This window comes from Hypanus sabinus, chromosome 10, assembly GCF_030144855.1.
Source record: "Hypanus sabinus isolate sHypSab1 chromosome 10, sHypSab1.hap1, whole genome shotgun sequence".
Lineage (NCBI taxonomy): Eukaryota > Metazoa > Chordata > Chondrichthyes > Myliobatiformes > Dasyatidae > Hypanus > Hypanus sabinus.
Genome location: NC_082715.1, coordinates 149,796,675 through 149,815,455, shown reverse-complemented (window position 1 = coordinate 149,815,455; position 18,781 = coordinate 149,796,675). Strand labels below are relative to the sequence as shown.

Below are 18,781 nucleotides of genomic sequence, written 5' to 3'. Positions count from 1 at the left end.
ATTCTCTTATGTCTTTTCCTCTTGCTCTTCACAAACTTGTAGAATGCCTTTCCAAGTTCCTGCAGGATAGCTTCATATTTCCCTTTACTCCAACTGAACACTTTCCTAACTTGGCTGTAGCTATTCCACTCCAATGCTATGGTAAAGGAGATTGAATTGTGATCTCACTCTCAATGTACAGATATATTTTTTGTGTTATTTAATTGGGTTATCTTTATCTAGTTTTAGGACTTGCATAAAGATCTGATCACATTTTAGGTCATAATAATGCAGTAATAGAGATTTCTACGGGATTCACAAACTTTCTAGCACTACTGCAATCACAATAATAGACAAACACAATCTGCCTAAGCTAATAACACACAAACAATTGTACTACTGTCCATCAATACAGAGTGCATCATTTAAAAATTACAATCTCAGTTGAAAAAAGAATGTGAACCTCTGGGGCACTGGCTTCTACAAAGGCTATTTGGAGACCGGTCGTCCAATCAATGAGATGAGATTGGAGGTGTGGGTTGTAGAGGTGCCCCACTCTGTTTAATAAAAGCAAAGAAAGAAGACACACAAAGTCAGGTTACTGGCAGAGCCACCTCTTCTCAAGAAAGACCTGTTTATGTGCACCATGTCTCAGTCAAAACAGCTTTCAGAGGACCATAGAAGAATTATAGAGACGAATGCTGGAAAAGGCTACGAAAACATTTCTAAAAGACCCAAGTGTTCATTAGTCCACAGTAAGAGAAATTGTCTACAAATGGAGGAATTTCAGTACTGGTGCTACTTTCCTTAGGATTGGGCATCCTGCAAAAATCACACCAAGAACATAATGTGCAATGCTGAAGGACGTGAAAAAGAACCCAAGGGTAACAGCAAAAGACCTACAGAAATCTCTAGAACTTGCTAAAGTCTCTGTTCATGTGTCCACTATGAGAAAAACACTGAACAAGAATGGTGTTCATGGAAGGACACCACAGAGGAAAGTACTGCTCTCCAAAAAGAAACATTCCTGCATGTCTCAAGTTTGCAGAAGACCACCTGGATGTTCTGCATTGCCTCTGGGACAATGTTCTGTGGACAGATGAGACAGAAGTTAAACTTTTTGGCAGAAATGCACACTGCTATGTTTGGAGGGAAAAGGGCACTGCACACCAACACCAAAACCTCATCCCACCTGTGAAGCATGGTGGAAGGAACATCATGGTTTGAGGCTGCTTTGCTGCCTCAGGGCCTGGACAGCTTGCAATAGTTGAGAGAACAATTAATTCAAAATTCTATCAAAACATCTTACAGAAAAATGTCAGGGTAGCAGTCCACTACCTGAAGCTTAATAGAAGTTGGATGATGCAACAAGACAATGATCCGAAACACAAGAGTAGATCAACAACAGAATGGTTTAAAAAGAAGAAAATTTGTGTTTTGGAATTGGCAAGTCAGAGTCTAGACTTTAACCCAATTGAAATGCTGTGGCATGATCTGAAGAGGGTTATTCATGTATGGTATTCCAGAAATATTGATAAACTGTAACAGTTTTGTATGGAGGAATGGTCTAAAATTCCTCTTCGCTGTTGTGCATGTCTGTTCAGCAGTGACAGGAAACATTTAGTGGTTATTGCTGCTGAAGGGGATTCTACCAGTTATTAAATACATACTTTTCCCAACCTGGAGTGTGAATGATTAAAAAGTTAAATGTTCAATAAAGACATGAAAAGTATAATTGTTTTTGTGTTAGTGGTTTAGGCAGATTGTGTTTGTCTATTATTGTGACTTAGATGAAGATCAGACCATATTTTATGAGTAATTAATGCAGAAAGCCAAGTAATTGCAAAGGGTTCACAAACTTTTCTTTGCAATGGTATACATGCCTAAGATTTTTGCACAGTACTGTACCTGAAGTTTTGAAAGAGATTGGAGTTTTAAGCAAAGGTACATTCATCCCTCATGTTCAATAAAATCTGGAGTGAAATATACTCAGTTTGATTTGCCGGCTCTTTTCTCCGTTCCCGTGGCAAACGATCACAGTGAGCAATAAAAAGGCTTGGTGGTTTAAGGGCATGTCACCAGGATGGGGAAATAGGATAATTGTTCATGCTGGAAGCCAAGTGCAGTACGTGACCTGGTTGTGTTGAATGGTGGTGGTTGTGGTGTAATGTCTCTGTGACAAGTTGTCCCTCAGTATCAGAGTGAACACTTATCACCAGTCCATCAGTGACCTGTACTGAGCTCAGTCCAGTCTCCAACTAGAATGGTTCCCTGTGTACTGGGAACCCTCGCTGAAAGGTTTTTAGTTATGATTCACGGGACATACTGCTGGGGTTATTGAACACAGAACACTACAGCATAGTACAGTACAGGCCATTTGGCCACTATGTTATGCCAACCTTTTAATCTATTCTAAGATCTAACCTTCAATAACCCCTCCATTGTTCTATCATCCATATATCTAATATTGTAAACATCCCTAATGTATCTGCCTCTACCACCACCCCTGGCAGGGTATTCCACACACACATCACTCTGTAAATAAATAAATTTACCTCTGATAATATCCTGCTATACTTTCCTCTAATCACATTAAAATTATGTTCACCCCCTCCATAACTTACTCTTCCACTTCCTCATCCACGTCATTTATAAAAATCACAGTGAGCTGCTATCCTAAGGTAGATCTCTTCAGAGATCTGGTCACTGACCTCCGGGCAGTATATTCGCCGTCTACTTACCATCCTGTCCTTTCTATGGGCAATCCAGATCTGAATCCACACAACACACACAAAACGCTGGAGGAACTCAGCAGGCCAGGCAGCATCTAGGAAAAGTGTACAGTCGATGTTTTGGGCCAGAACCCTTTGGCAAGACTAGAATCCATGCAGCCAAATTTCCCTGGATCCCATGCATCCTGGTTTTGTAAATGAGCCTACTGTGGGAAACCTTGTCAAATGCCTTACTAAAATCCTGTCCTGGAGTTGAGGAGTTACCCACATGTGCGTGTGTATGTGGGAGGAAAAGGACTTGTTTTGCTATTGTTTTGTTGTGTTCTGCTGAGCATTGTTGTGTGTTAGCGTCAGAATGTGTAGCGACTCTCAGCGGTTTCTCCCAGCACGTCCTTGGGTTGTTAACATAAACAAGGTATTTCACTGTACGTTTTGATGTACCTGTGAAAATAACTTGAATCTTAAAAACTTGCTGTCACCTGAAAATGACCTGTCTCGACAACTCTCCTCAGCATCCTGCATCCACGATCAAAGCTGTCAGCAAGTCGAAGGAATCTCTGAGGAAGGTCTCTCAAATTCGAATTCGGAAAACCATTCCAAAGCAGGACACCAACCTGACACCCATGGGGTTGCCCAAACCCAAGAGGTTTGTATGATAGAAACATATAAAACCTACAGCATAATACAGGCCCTTCAGCCCACAATGCTGTGCCAAACATGTATGTACTTAGAAATTATCTAAGGTTACCCATAGTCCTCTATTTTCTAAGCTCCATGTACCTATCCAGAAGTCTCTTAAAAGACCCTATTGTATCCACCTCCACCACTGTGGCCGGCAGCCCATTCCACGCACTCACCACTCTTGTCCGTAAAAATAAATAAATAGATAGATTTAAAAAAAGGAAAGAATTTTTTAAAAAAAAACAACTTATCCCTGACGTCTCCTCTGTACCTACTTCCAAGCACCTTAAAACTGTGCCCTCTCATGCTAGCCATTTCAGCCCTGGGAAAGAGCCTCTGACTATCCACACGATCAATACCTCTCATTATCTTGTACACCTCTTTCAGGTCACCTCTCATCCTCCGTTGCTCCAAGGAAAAGAGGCCGAATTCACTCAACCTATTCTCATAAGGCATGCTCCCCAATCCAGGCAACATCCTTGTAAATCTCCTCTGCACCCTTTCTATAGATTCCACATCCTTCCTGTAGTGAGGCGACCAGAACTGAGCACAGTAGTCCACGTGGGGTCTGACAAGGGTCCTATGTAGCTGTAACATTACTTCTTGCATCTTAAACTCAATCCCACGGTCGATGAAGGCCAATACACTGTATGCCTTCTTAACCACAGAGTCAACCTGTGCAGCAGCTTTGAGTGTACTACGAACCCCAAGATACCTCTGATCCTCCGCACTGCCAAGAGTCTTACTGTTAATACGATATTCTGCCATCATATTTGACCTACTAAAATGAACCACCTCTCACTTATCTGGGTTGAACTCCCATCTGCCACTTGTCAGCACAGTTTTATATCCTATCAATGTCCAGCTGCAACCTCTGACAACCTTCCACACTATCCACAACACCCCCAACCTTTGTGTCATCAGCAAATTTACTAACCCATCCCTCCACTTCCTCATCCAGTTCATTTATAAAAATCACAAAGAGAAGGGGTCGCAGAGCTGATCCCTGAGGCACACCACTGGTCACTGACCTCGATGCAAATATGACCAGTCTACAACTACTGTTGGCCTTCTGTGGGCAAGCAAATTCTGGATCCACAAAGCAATGTCCCTTGGAATCCATCCTCCTTACTTTCTCAATAAGCCTTGCATGGGGTACCTTATCAAATGCTTTGCTGAAATCTATATACACTACATCAATCTGTTTAGTCACATCCTCAACAAATTCAGTCAGGCTCATAAGGCATGACCTGCCTTTCACAAAGCCATGCTGACTATTCCTAACTGTATTACGCCTCTCCAAATGTTCATAAATCCTGCCTTTCGGGATCTTTTCCATCAACTTACCAAGCACTGAAGTAAGACTCACTGGGCTATCTCTACTCCCTTTCTTGAATAAGGGAACAACATCTGCTACCATCCAGCCCTCCAGAACCTCTCCCGTCCCCATTGATAATGAAAAGATCATCGCCAGAGGCTCAGCAGTCTTCTCCCTCGCTTCCCACAGTAGCCTGGGGTACATCTAATCCGGTCCTTGAGATTTATCCAACTTGATGCTTTCCAAAAGCTCCAGCACATCCTCTTTCTTAATACCTATATGCTCGAGCTTTTCAATGTACTGTAAGTCATCTCTACAATCGCCAAGATCCTTTTCTGTAGTGAATACTGAAGCAAAGTATTCATTAAGTACCTCTGCTACCTCCTCTTGTTTCATACACACTTTTCCACTGTCACACTTGATTGGTCCTATTCTCTCACATTCTTATCCTCTTGTTCTTCACATACATGTAGAATGCCTTGGGGTTTTCCTTAATTCTGTCCACCAAGGCCTTCCTATGGCCCCATCTGGCTCTCCTAATTTCATTCTTAAGCTCCTTTCTGCTAGCCTTATAATCATCTAGATCTCTATCATTACTTAGTTTTTTGAACCTTTCGTAAGCTTTTCTTCTTGACTAGATTTACAACAGCCTTTGTACACCACAGTTCCTGTACCCTACCATCCTTTCCATCTCATCAGAATGTACCTATGCAGAACTCCACGCAAATATCCCCTGAACATTCGCCACATTTCTTCCGTACATTTCCCTGACAACATCTCTTCCAAGTTCCTGCCTGATAGCTTCACATTTCCCCTTACTCCAATTAAACACTTTCCCAATTTGTCTGTTCCTATCCCTCTCCATTGCTCCAGATCAAGTACAGCCTCTTCTCTTGTAGGCGTATCTACATATTGTGTTAGGAAACCTTCCTGAACACACCTAACGAACTTCACCCCATCTAAACCCCTCACTCCAGGGAGATGCTAATCAATATTTTGGAAATTAAAATCTTCCACCACGACAATCCTGTTATTATTACACCTTTCCGGAATCTGTCTCCCTATCTTCTCAATAACCTGGGTAGTCTATAAAAAAAACAGCCAGCAGAGTTTTTGACCTGTTCCTGTTCCTAACTTCCACCCACAGAGACTCCGTAGACAATCCCTCCATGACTTGCTCCTTTTTTTTTTTGCAGTTGTTACACTATCTCTGATCAGCAGTGCCATGCCCCCACCTCTTTTGCCTCCCTCCCTGTCCTTTCTGAAACATCTATAGCCTGGCACTCTAAGTAACCATTCCTGCTCCTGAGCCATCCTGAGCCACGCTCTAAGCTCATCTGCTTTGTTCATGATGCTTCTTGCATTAAAATAGACACATCTCAACCATTGGTCTGAGCACATCCCTTCTCTTATCAACTGCCTACTTCCCCTTCTGCACTGTCTTCAAGTTTTCTCGATTTGTGAGCTTCCTCCGTCTCTTCAGTTCAGTTCCCACCCCCCAAAAATCCTAGTTTAAACTCTCCCCAGTAGCCTTAGTAATCCTCCCCACCAGGATATTGGTCCCCCTCGTGTAACCTGTCCTTTTTGTACAGGTCATGCCTGCCCCAAAAGAGGTCCCAATGATCCAGAAATCTGAATCCCTGCCCCCTGCTCCAATCCCTCAGCCATGCATTTATCCTCCACCTCACTCTATTCCTATACTCACTGTCATGTGGCACAGGCAGTAATCCCGAGATTACTACCTTTGAGGTCCTGTTTCTCAACTTCCTTTCTAACTCCCTGTAGTCTGTTTTCAGGACCTCCTCCCTTATTACTCACTATGTCATTGGTACCAATATGTACCACAGCCTCTGGCTGTTCAACTACCCACTTCAAGATATCGTGGACGCGATCAGAAACATCCCGGACCCTGGCACCTGGAAGGCAAACTACCATCTGTGTTTCTTTTCTGCATCCACAGAATCGCCTGACTGGCCCCCTAACTGTAGAGTTCCCTATCAATGCTGCCTTCCTCTTCCTTTCCCTACCCTTCTGAGCCACAGGGCCAGACTCTGTGTCAGAGGCACGGCCACTGTTACTTCCCCCAGATAGATTGTTCTACCCCCCACCCCCACCCCCAACAACACAGTACTCAAACAGGAATATGTGGGACAACCACTGAGGTACTCTCTACTATCTGCCTCTTGCCCTTCCCTCTCCTGACTGTTACCAACTTATCTGTCTCCTGAGTCCCCGGTGTGGCTACCTGCCTATAGCTCCTCTCTGTCACCTCCTCTCTCTCCCTGACCAGGCGAAGGTCATCGAGCTGCATCTCCCGTTCCCTAATGCGGTCCCTAAGGAGCTGCAGCTCGACACACCTGGCACAGATGTGGGAGGCTGGGAGTCTCCCAGACTTCCCACATCTGACACCCGGTACAGAACACCGGCCTCAAAGACATACTTACTGTTTCTGTTCTTCATAGGTAACCTACCTGGCCTCAACTGGTTATCACCGAAGCCCCGTTGAACCAAAGCCCTCCTACTCTGTCTCCCGTACTCCGTCGCCCACTCTATAAAACTGTCTTAAATTTCGCACTGGTCTAACTCGCTGCCGTCTATGCACTTGTGCAGTTGTCCCTCGATCAAAAGATGTATCTGTCTGGCATTTAATTGTGCTCTTTTTATGGAGATCTTGTTTTTAATTACGGACCTTTCTACTTTATAGATTAAAGAAAAAAGAATTTAGTTTGGAGGAGATATACACTAACCAGAATTACAAGTCGCCATCTGCACACAGGTATGACAAGGGGAGGTTTGGTTTGACTTCATGCTCTAAGTTGGCTGCCTCCTCAAAGCTGACCTGACATTTGCTTCATCCCACTGGGTACACTGTCCCAGGGTCAGACCCTTTGACCCACAGGGTCGATGCCTTTCTGCCCTGTGGGGGGTTCGGGACTGAGGCTGGGAACAAACTATCTCTCTAACTGTTGGCTGAAATGGGAGTAATAGATGTTAGGGCCAGCGTAGATCTGGAATTTCCATGGGGAGAATGGCGGGAGGAGTAAATCCACTGTCACTGGTCATTGCCTTAAGCTTAGTTTGGCTCACTTCTTCCAGCTTTCCTGTACTGGGACATCTGGCCAGTCTCAACAGTAATACAGCTCTCAGTACCTTCCCCCTACCCCTCCTCTGCTCCTGACCTGCTTCTCCTCGTGTGACATGTTAGAGCATAGAATACAACAGCACAGTACACACCCTTCTGACCCCAATAACTTTAAGATCAATCTAGCCCTCTGCCAGACAGAGCCCTCCATTTCTCTATCAACCATGTGCCTGTCTAAGGGTTTCCTGAATAAGTCCAATACAGGGGTTCCTAGCATTTTGTACCCAGGCGCAATGCCATTAAGCAGGCATATGGACCCCGGTTGGAAACTTCTGCTCTTATTTATCTGCCTCTACCAGTGCCCTTGGCAGGGTGTTCCACACAATCACCACTCTGTTTTTAAAAAGAAAAACAACTTGCCTCTGATAATGTTAAAATTGTACAAGGCATTGGTGAGGCCAAATTTGGAGTATTGTGTACAGTTCTGGTCACCGAATTATAGGAAAGATGTCAACAAGTTAGAGAGAGTACAGAGGAGATTTACTAGAATGTTACCTGGGTTTCAGCACCGAAGTTACAGAGAAAGGTTGAACAAGTTAGGTCTTTATTCTTTGGAATGTAGAAGGTTGAGGGGGGACTTGATAGAGGTATTTAAAATTATGAAGGGGATAGATAGAGTTGACGTGGATAGGCTTTTTCCATTGAGAGTAGGGGAGATTCAAACAAGAGGACTTGAGTAGAGAGTTAGGGGGCAAAAGTTTAGGGGTAATACGAGGGGGTATTTCTTTACTGAGAGAGTGGTAGCTGTGTGGAACGAGCTTCCAGTAGAAGTGGTAGAGGCAGGTTCGATATTGTCATTTAAAGTAAAATTGGATAGGTATATGGACAGGAAAGGAATGGAGGGTTATGGGCTGAGTGCAGGTCAGTGGGACTAGGTGAGAGTAAGCATTCGGCACGGACTAGAAGGGCGGAGATGTCCATCATGGCAAAAAGTCACTGGCGATCCACTCGATCTATGCTGCTTATCTTGCCTTGAGCCTGGTTCACCTTTCTTCTCCCAGCTGCCCTGGGTTCTCAAGTTAAACTCTCATCCTCCTTCACTCCAGATAGAAAAGTCCTAGCTCTCTCAACCTGTCCTCCTAAGACATGCTCTCTAGTCCAGGCAGCACCTTGTTAAAACTCATCTGCACCCTCTAAAGCTTTCACATCCTTCCTATACTGACAAAAATGAACACATGGTTTTATGGAGCTGTATCATGACATCATGGCTTCTGAACTCAATACCCCCACTAATGAAGGCCAACATATCCTGCAGTGGGAGGGAGAACAGCCAGAGGTCGGGGTACATATTGGTACCAACGACATAGGTAAAAAAAAGGGAGGAGGTCCTGAAAACAGACTACAGGGAGCTAGGAAAGAAGTTAAAAAGCAGGACCTCAAAGGTAGTAATCACAGGATTACTGCCTGTGCCACGTGACAGTGAGTGTAGGAATAGAATGAGGTGGAGGGCAAGTATGTGGCTGAGAGATTAGAGCAGGGGGCAGGGATTCAGATTTCTGGATCTTTGGGACACTTTCTGGGGCAGGTGTGACCTGTACAAAAAGGACGGGTTGCACTTGAATCCGAGGGGGACCGATATCCTGGCGGGGTGGTTTGCTAAGGCTACTGGGGAGAGTTTAAACGGGAATGGCTGGGTGGTGGAAACCGAACTGAAGTGACGGAAGAAAGTGGCTCACAAATAGAGAAAGCTTGGAGATGGCGCCAAAGGGAGGATAGGCAGGTGATAGAGAGAGAACGCGCTCAGAACGATGGTTTGAGATGCGTCTGTTTTAACACAAGGAGTATTATGAATAAAGCGGAAGAGCTCAGTGTGTGGATCAGTACTTGGAGCTATGATGTTGTGGCCATTACAGAGACTTGGATGGCTCAGGGACAAGAATGGTTACTTCAAGTGCAGGCTTTAGATATTTCAGAAATAATAGGGAGGGAGGCAAAAGAAGTGGGGGCGTGGCACTGTTGATCAGAGATAGTGTTATGGCTGCAGAAAAGGAGGAAGTCATGGAGAGGTTGTCTATGGAGTCTCTGTGGGTAGAAGTTAGGAATAGGAAGGGGTCAGTAACTCTACTGGGTGTTTTTTATAGACCACCCAATAGAAACAAGGACAAAGAGCAGATAGGGAGACAGATTCTGGAAAGGAGTAGTAATTACAGGGTTGGTGTGGTGGGAGATTTTAATTTCCCAAATATTGATTGGCATCTCCCTAGGGTGAAGGGTTTAGATGGGGTGGAGTTTGTTAGGTGTGTTCAGGAAGGTTTCCTGACACAGTATGTAGATAAGCCTACAAGAGGAGAGGCTGTACTTGATTTCGTATTGGGAAATGAACCTGGTCAGATGTCAGGTCTCTCAGTGGGAGAGCATTTTGGAGATAGTGATCATAATTCTTTCTCCTTCTCCATAGCATTGGAGAGGGATAAGAACAGACAAGTTAGGGAAATGTTTAATTGGAGTAAGGGGAAATATGAGGGTATCAGGCAAGGACTTGAAAGCATAAATTGGAAACAGATGTCCTCAGGAAATGTACGGAAAAAATGTGCCAAATGTCCAGGGGATATTTTCATGGGGTTCTGAGTAGGTATGTTCCAATGAGACGGGGTAAGGATGATAGGATACAGGAACCGTGGTGTACAAAGGCTGTTGTAAATCTAGTCAAGAAGAAAAGAAGAGCTTACGAAAGGTTGAACAAACTAGGTAATGATAGAGATCTAGAAGGCTGGCAGGAAGGAGCTTAAGAAAGAAATTAGGAGAGCCAGAAGGGGCTATGAGAAGGCCTTGGTGGACAGGATTAAGTAAAACCCCAAGGAATTCTACAACTATGTGAAGACCAAGAGGATAATATGTGAGAGAATAGGATCAATCAAGTGTGACTGTGGAAAAGTGTATATAGAACTGGAGGAAATAGCAGAGGTACTTAATGAATACTTCAGTATTCACTACGGAAAAGGATCTTGGCAATTGTAGGGATGACTTGCAGCAAACTGAAAAGCTTGAGCATGTTGGAAGATGATGTGCTGGAGCTTTTGGAAAGCATCAAGTTGAATAAGTCACCAAGACCGAATGGGATGTGCCCCAGCCTACTGTGGGAGACGAGGGTGGAGATTGCTGAGCTTTGCATCATCAATGAGGACGGGAGAGGTTTCGGAGGATTGGAGGGTTGTGGATGTTGTTCTATTATTCAAGAAAGGGAATAGAGATAGCCCAGGAAATTATAGGCCACTGAGTCTTACTTCAGTGGTTGGTAAGTTGATGGAGAAGATCCTGAGAGGCAGGATTTATGAACATTTGGAGAGGCGTAATATGATTAGTAGTCAGCATGGCTTTGTGACAGGCCTTATGAGCCTGATTGAATTTTTTGAGGATGTGACTAAACACATTGATGAAGGAAGAGCAGTAGATGTAATGTATATGGATTTCAGCACCGCATTTGATAAGGTACCCCATGCAAGGCTCATTGAGAAAGTAAGGAGGATGGATTCCAAGGGGACATTGCTTTGTGGATCCAGGACTGGCGGCTTGCCTGCAGAAGGCAAAGAGTGATTGTAGATGGGTCATATTCTGCATGGAGGCCGGTGACCGTTGATGTGCCTCAGGGATCTGTTTTGGGACCCCTACTCTTTGTGATTTTTTTTATAAATGACCTTGATGAGGAAGTGGAGGGTTGGGTTAGTAAATTTGCTGATGACACGAAGATTGGGGGTGTTGTGGATAGTGTGGAGGGCTGTCAGAGGTTACAGAGGGACATCAATAGGATGCAAAACTGGGTTGAGAAGTGGCAGATGGCGTTCAACCCAGCTGAGTGAGAGGTGGTTCATTTTGGTAGGTCAAATATGATGCAGAATATAACATTAATGGTAAGACTCTTGGCAGTGTGGAGGATCAAAGGGATCTTGGGGTCCAAGTCCATAGGACACTCAAACTGCTATGCAGGTTGACTCTGTGGTTAAGAAAGCATGTGGTACATTGGCCTTCATCAACCGTCGGATTGAGTTTAAGAGCTGAGAGGGGATTTTGCAGCTATATAGGACCCTGGTCAGACCCCACTTGGAGTATTGTGCTCAATTCTGGTCACCTTGGTTCAGGAAGGACGTGGACACCGTTGAAATGATGCAGAGGGAATTTATAAGGATGTTGCCTGGATTGGGGAGCATGCCTTATGAGAATAGGTTGAGTGAACTCGGCCTTTTCTCCTTGGAGTGACGGAGGATGACAGGATCTGATAGAGGTGTACAGGATAATGAGAGGCATTGATTGTGTGAATAGTTAGAGGCTTTTCTCCAGGGCTGAAATGGCTAGCACAAGAGGACATAGTTTTTAGGTGCTTGGAAGTAGGTACAGAGGAGATGTCGGGGAAGTTTTTTATGCAGAGAGTGGTGAGTGCATGGAATTGGCGGCCGGCGGCAATGGTGAAAGCGGAAATGATAGGGTCTTTTAAGAGACTTCTGGATGGTTATATGGAACTTAGAAAAGTAGTGGGCTTTGGGTAAGCCTAGGTAGTTCTAAGGTGAGGAAATGTTCGGCACAGCATTTTGTAGCTGTAGGTTTTCTATGTTCTAACATACCAAATGCCTTCTTAACCATCCTATTAACTCGCATAACGACTTTGGGGGATCCATGAATGTGGTCCCCAAGATCCCTCTTCCTCCACACTGCTGAGAACCCTGCCATTAAGTCTGCACTCCAATCACTTTACATTTTGCCAGGTTGAACTCTATTTGCCACTTCTCAGCCCAACTCTGCATTTTGGTAATGACCTGTTGTAACCTATGACAAATTCTACACAATCCACACTATGTTCTTTGGGAAGTGCGTTAGAAAATCTGTCTGCTGACTCTCATCTGAAGGGAGCTGGAGTTTTGCAACCGGTCCACACCAATATTCCACACTTGAAATATTGTGTTCATTTCTGGTATTCTCAGTCTAGGAAGGATGTGAAAGCTTTAGAGGGTGCAGATGAGTTTTAACAAGGTGCTGCCTGGACTAGAGAGCATGTCTTAGGAGGACAGGTTGAGAGAGCTAAGACTTTTCTATCTGGAGTGAAGGAGGACGAGAGGTAATTTGAGAGCCCAGGGCAGCTGAGAGAAGAGAGGTGAACCAAGCTCAGGGCAAGGACAAGACAAAGCAGCATGTTGTTGAACTTAGTGACCCTGTGGCTCACCTGAAAGCCAGTTAATTGTTTCCACATGGTTCAGGTTTTAGTGTTCGCTAGGGCTTTTCATGGAGATGGGGAGAGTGGGAGGATGGAAGTCTGAGGTGCTGGGTCTGGATTGTGCTTGGGTGAGGAAGGAAGGGGAGCTAGGTGTAGTTCTTTCCCCTTGAGGAGAGGGTAGAGAGAGAGAGAGTAATACAACTCTCCTCATGGATTGACTTATGAGCAAGACTACCTTCACCCTTTTGGTGAAAGCCGATGTTTTAACTAAATGCCAGTTCACCATTAGGCAGGCTTTGAGAGAACATGGCCTGCCTCCTCGTGATGTGGTGGGGAGTTGGTTCTTCCCTCTGTGGGCAGAGTAACTGGGGTTTCATGGGCTTCCCTTCCCCAGAGAGGAAGCTGACAGCTGAAATGCCACGCTGGTTTCATTGGTAGTCATTGTCTCATTCAGCAGACACCAGCATGTAGTGCTGGCATGAGACAACCCGAGCCATTGGGGGTAGTGGGGTGGAGAACCAGATTGGTGGGGTTGTCAAACAACACACACAAAATGCCGATGGAACACAGCAGGCTAGGCAGCGTCCTGACGAAGGGTCTAGACCTGAAACGTCAACAGTGCTTCTCCTTGTAGATGCTGCCTGGCCTGCTGTGTTCCACCGGCATTTTGTGTGTGTTGTTTGAATTTCTGAATTGTTTGAAATCTGCAGATTTCCTCGTGTTTGCTCGGTGGGGTTGTCACTGTGACTTGTACTGAGGTTTCAGCTCTGCTTCACTTGCTAGTACTGTTGCCTTTTGAGTTAAAAGTTTTGGAACATATTACACTACATCAGAGTCCACAGTCCCTTTGGTCTACAATGTTCTGCTAAACTTCCAACCTTCTCTAAAATCAATCAAACCCTCCCCTCCTATATAGGCCTTCATTTTTCCAGTGTCTTTCTGCCAATATGAGTTTGTTAAATTGGCCCTATTGTATCTGCCTTTACCACCACCCAGACACTGTCCACTCTGTTAATAATAAAAACCTGTTGTCCCTCTGACATTCCCTCCACCTATATTTTCCTCCAAACACATTAAAATGTGTTTTACACCTCTATCAAGTTGCTCTCATCCTCCTTTCCTCTAAAGAGAAAAGCCCTGGGTGCTCAACATTTCCTCATAAGACATGCTCAATAATCCAAGCAGCATCCTGGTAAATCTCTGCACCCTTTGTAAAGCTGCCACATCTTTCCTATAATGTGGCAACCCAGACTGAATACAATACTGCAAGAATGGTCTGGCCCACCCTACCATTTCCTCATCTAAGTCGTGTATTAAAATTATTCTCTCTCCCCCTCCTTCTGCAGCAAGTACCTGGAGACCATCTATGAAGAACCCGTTCTGAAGAAGGGCTCCTTCGTCTGCACCAGCCTCCAGAAACGCAAGCGCCTGTTGGAGTTCCAAGACTACACGCTTCCTCGGAAGCGGCGTGCTCATGCTGGAGTGAAGGTTGCAAGCCGTACCCGGGGCAGGAAGGCCAGCACTCGGGAAGAGGAGATAGACTCGCTGCTCGTTCAAAAACTGACTGAACTGGAAGCCGACCTGGCTGGAGAGGATGAAGGTCACTGATGGGTGTGACCTGTTGTTTGTGGCACTGCAGTGCCAAGGTCTGTTTTCACTACATTGGGATGTTGCACTGTGTCAGCTACCTGATTTTCTGACTGGGGAAAGAACTGTGTGGAGTTTGTAGGCTGCTGCATGCTTTCCTTTCAAAGAGACATCAAGTCCCAAACAGCCCCCTGTGCAAATAGCACTGCCCCACTCTTGCTGGGAGTGAGTGGAGGAAAGAGATTATCTTTATTCAGAAGGCATCTCTGGAGAATTACTCAGAAGTAAATGGACACGGTGAGGTGAAATTCACCCTATGCTTGCAATCAAATGAAGCTGCTTCACCTTTCTACGAACATTTGATTTGCTGCAAACCAGTTTCTTATCACTTGTAAGAGAATCGCTTAAGCATAAAGCAGAGAGCATCTTTTAATGTTTACAGGATAGTAGATCGAAATATCACTGGTTTCAGCCAAGCTCTGTCGGAGACCTTCTCCTAAGTGGTTTCTAGTTGAGTGTAGCTTGGTATAGGATGGATGCTGATATTTTTATACCTGAATATCTAAACTACTTGAGCCTGAAGTGCTGAAAGTAAAGATTCCAAAGTAAATAATGACTCTGTGCGTGCGTGCAAGTGTGTGTGCGTGCGTGTGTGTGTATGTGAGTGTGTGCGTGTGTGTATGTCCTCCAGAAGTGCAAGTGTAGATGCCAATGACAGATGAAATGTGGAGCAGCAGACGGAGCTGACAATCTGCAGGCTTTCACAATGAAACTGTCTGTTAGGTACAGTGTCAGTCTTTGCAGAACGTGTGCATTACCAGAAGAGCGATGGCTGTACCACTGTGTAGGTTGTGTGTGCATTTCCTTATTTTTTACATAGGCACCATGCATAATTTAAAATTACTAAAGATTTAACTAACCCAGTGCTGTATTTTGGTAATGTTTATTAATATTCAGGCCTCCAGTCATACTGGCAGTGACTAGCCTAACCAGAGTCGGTGGATGTATTGTAGATCTGAGTTGTACAAATGAGGGTTTGTACTCCAGCCTATGCAGAACAGGGTATCAATACCACACCTTAACTCCCCGTAGAGACCTGCGTGGTCACTAAGATTTATCATAAAATCACTGCATTCTGAACTGTGCCACATTCTCTTTGTGCTTTAGGGGTAGTGGATTGAAAATTTAATCCACATTTGGTCTTCCAACACTCTGAGCTTATCCAGTTGGAGATGCTATCATATGAACAGTGGCCATGGAGAGAGTGCTTTCACAGCTGCAGGGAGCTTGCACCCAGGCTGGTGTTAACACTCCAGCCAACAGTGACGTAGCTGCTAAACTTCCCCCGTTGGAATGGGCTGAGACTGCCCTGGCATTCCATCAGAAGGATCGAGCATTAACAGAAAAGACGTGGATTAAGTGTGGAAAGTACCACTTAGTCCAAGCCTTTTCTGTGACTGCACCTGCTCTCTCCCACATCAAACTTCAGTATTCAGTGTACGATGAGCCCCACTGTGAATGGGAACTGGGCATAGCCGATGCTTGAATTATCCCAGGGAGTTCACACAAGAATTAATGTGCTTCATTCGAATGGCCTTCTAGTTAGTGCAGTCCTGGTTCAAGAACTGAGACTGTGGGCTGCTGAATGAATGAGCTAGAACAGATCAAGTTTCCTGTCTTGCCCCCATCCTTCCATTTGGGGTGGGGGGGGGGAGTGGTTTAGGTGCACAAGACCTAATTTCCTTTTGGAATGATTTTAGTGGAATTCTCAGCTCTGGGATTGCTTCAGCTTAAAGAACTCACATTTATCGTCAACTTTTGTACCCTGGGAGCTTCCTGTGTCTTTATGGTCAGTTGATGAGTTCACTGATGTAGTGTACACAGCAGGGCTCCACAAGTTGTAAGAGTCATCTGATCCAGTGACATTGGTGCAGTTAGCCAATGTGACATACGCAGTGGGTTGGAACCATGTGTGGCTCCAGTCGGTGCATGGTGGTCGAGTGATAAGGGATGGTCATGATAATCTTAACAATCCCTTCACCCCCTACACTGACTTCTCAATATGCATCCTTCAAAGGCAGGTTATCAGAGAGTGCATCACCCTCTTCAGTACAGCTCAGAACGCCAGCACGGCAATGTTCCAGCCTCTGCTGCATTTCATGCTAACAGTGCCCTTTTAGTTGTAGACACCTGCTTCCTTGTGCTGGGAGGTTCTCTTCCCCCACACCCCACCCTCATTCCCATTTTCCACTTTAACAAGGTGGAGTCCAATTCACAAGTCAGGAAGAATCTCCTCCCTACTTCTGGTTTCAGATCTGGTGCAATGTTTCATTTGGGGTCAGCTCACCTGGATTTCTGGAAGCCTGACATCATGGTTGATCTTGCCATCTGAAGACCTTCCTACTGTCTTGTTCATAGCAGCCGAGTCTCCGCTGGCCTTTTGGGCAGGGAACTGCTGAAGGTTTGCTGTCTGGCTGAAGAGATTTCGTCCAGTGTTGAATGTTCAGCCTCTTACTGTGACCCGTCTCTACACTCCAGCCAGGGAATACTTCTGCCAATCCTCATCCATTCCTATGGCTTTGTAGATGTGAAATCACTTGTGGAATAAGAGGAAACCTTTAACATAAGCCGGCAGGTAGCCACCTGGAATCATTTAGTTTAACTTTCCTGTTAATTCTCTCCATTGACTTCCATCTGTTACCAAGTATCTCTGGTGATGCAAGTTTTGAGGTTGTCAGTATTTCCCTATTTACTGGTGGTTTGTTCAGAGTGTCAAACTTGTACTGTGGTGGGAGCAGCCAGGCCTCTCACACAGCTGTCCTGCTTAAACCAGAAGTCAATTTCACCAACCAGTGTTCCCAAACTGTCTAATGATGCATCTACAGCACACAACACTAACCTTTTATCTTCGTGTGTGTGTGTGGTCTTTTAAAATTACACTGTGAATCTGTTAATTTTTATTTGAATTACTAACGTTCCTTATTTAATGTGCGTGAAATGAAGGTAAGGGCGGCAAAAGAGTTTAGCCATCTATAAAGTATGTCTGCTTGATGTTTTTCTGCCCTTTAATATGCCCCACATACCCCTGGAGGGAGTCAGGTGTAATCTCCACAGTGGGCAACAACTTTTGAACTAACTCTCCACCTGGTCCCCAGACCCGTGATCTCTCTGTAACTTGCACCTTGCTGTGTTGTGGCCTTGAGTGCCCTCCACAGCTCTGGGACACACCAACGCTCAGGCATGTGAGGAATTGTGGACTGTTCTGCCTGTAGGGATCTGAGCTGGCTCACCTGCTCTGTTTGTCCACCTGGAGATGTAGAGCAGGTGATTGTGCAGTACCGACCTTGGGGCAAATATGAAATCTCCAGTGCAGCCTTGGTGAGGACCAGTTAGCAAAGCAGAGCCTGGGAAAAAGTCCCTGGTGCTCCAGCCAATGCAGAGACTCACGGGAGTCGTTGGGAATTGCCCACTTTTATGCATGTGCTCATGGAGAGATTAGGTATTATACTCCATTTCTTTGTTGCCTTTTAATGTTGTTTTGGAGGTTCCAACCATTGGTTTGACACCAAGGATACTATACCTCATGGATAGTGCTGGTTACTAAGTTGGATTGGTTTTGTTGATCAGAACGTTGTGCATTTGATCAGCTTCTAATCCATTATAGTGCTTTTATTGTAATTAACTGGTACCTTTTGTGTACCTGAGTCGTTTGTGTGCCCTCTCTGTAGATCTTCTATTATGTTCCGTTCAAGAGTTGTCCTGTATATTTTCGATGACACTAATAAAAATGTTTTTAAAATTGTTTGTCTAATTCAGAGTTTGTAGGGAAGGGACCCTTAAGATGGTGAGGGGGAAGAATAGAGTCCTGGGCTTGGCATGGGATTACCTCCTGAGGGGGAAGGGAGAATGCTAGCACTGTGACCACTCCTTGAGGGGGTGAGGTGGTGCCCACAGTCCAGGTGTGTGAAATATTGAGTCAAAGTTGTTATTAAATATATATTTCACTGAAGTTTTCTTGCAAATATTTACAGGAAATAAAGAAATACAATAAATTTTCTGGGGGAAATAACACTAAAGATGGAGAAACAATGTTCGAGAGAAAATGTTATATTGAGGAGAGTACCAGTGAAGCTGTTCGGCACATTGCTGCTGGTCTAATCCTCCCCTCCATCCCACCCACACGTACCCAGTGCTCTGAA

General features: G+C 44.9%; 1 protein-coding gene across 5 annotated transcripts in view; it reads left to right on the top strand.

The window, feature by feature from the left end:
• The window catches only part of LOC132401240 (uncharacterized), an 86,560-nt gene extending 68,175 nt beyond the window's left edge, over positions 1-18,385 (top strand). For all 5 annotated transcript variants that reach the window (XM_059983241.1, XM_059983239.1, XM_059983240.1 and 2 more), the window contains 3 exons: positions 3,224-3,357; positions 7,415-7,486; positions 14,342-18,385. In XM_059983241.1, the coding sequence (XP_059839224.1) occupies positions 3,224-3,357; positions 7,415-7,486; positions 14,342-14,603 (468 nt within the window). In that variant the 3' untranslated portion in view covers positions 14,604-18,385. The remainder of the gene's footprint in view (positions 1-3,223; positions 3,358-7,414; positions 7,487-14,341) is intronic.
• Positions 18,386-18,781: the final 396 nt, after the last annotated feature.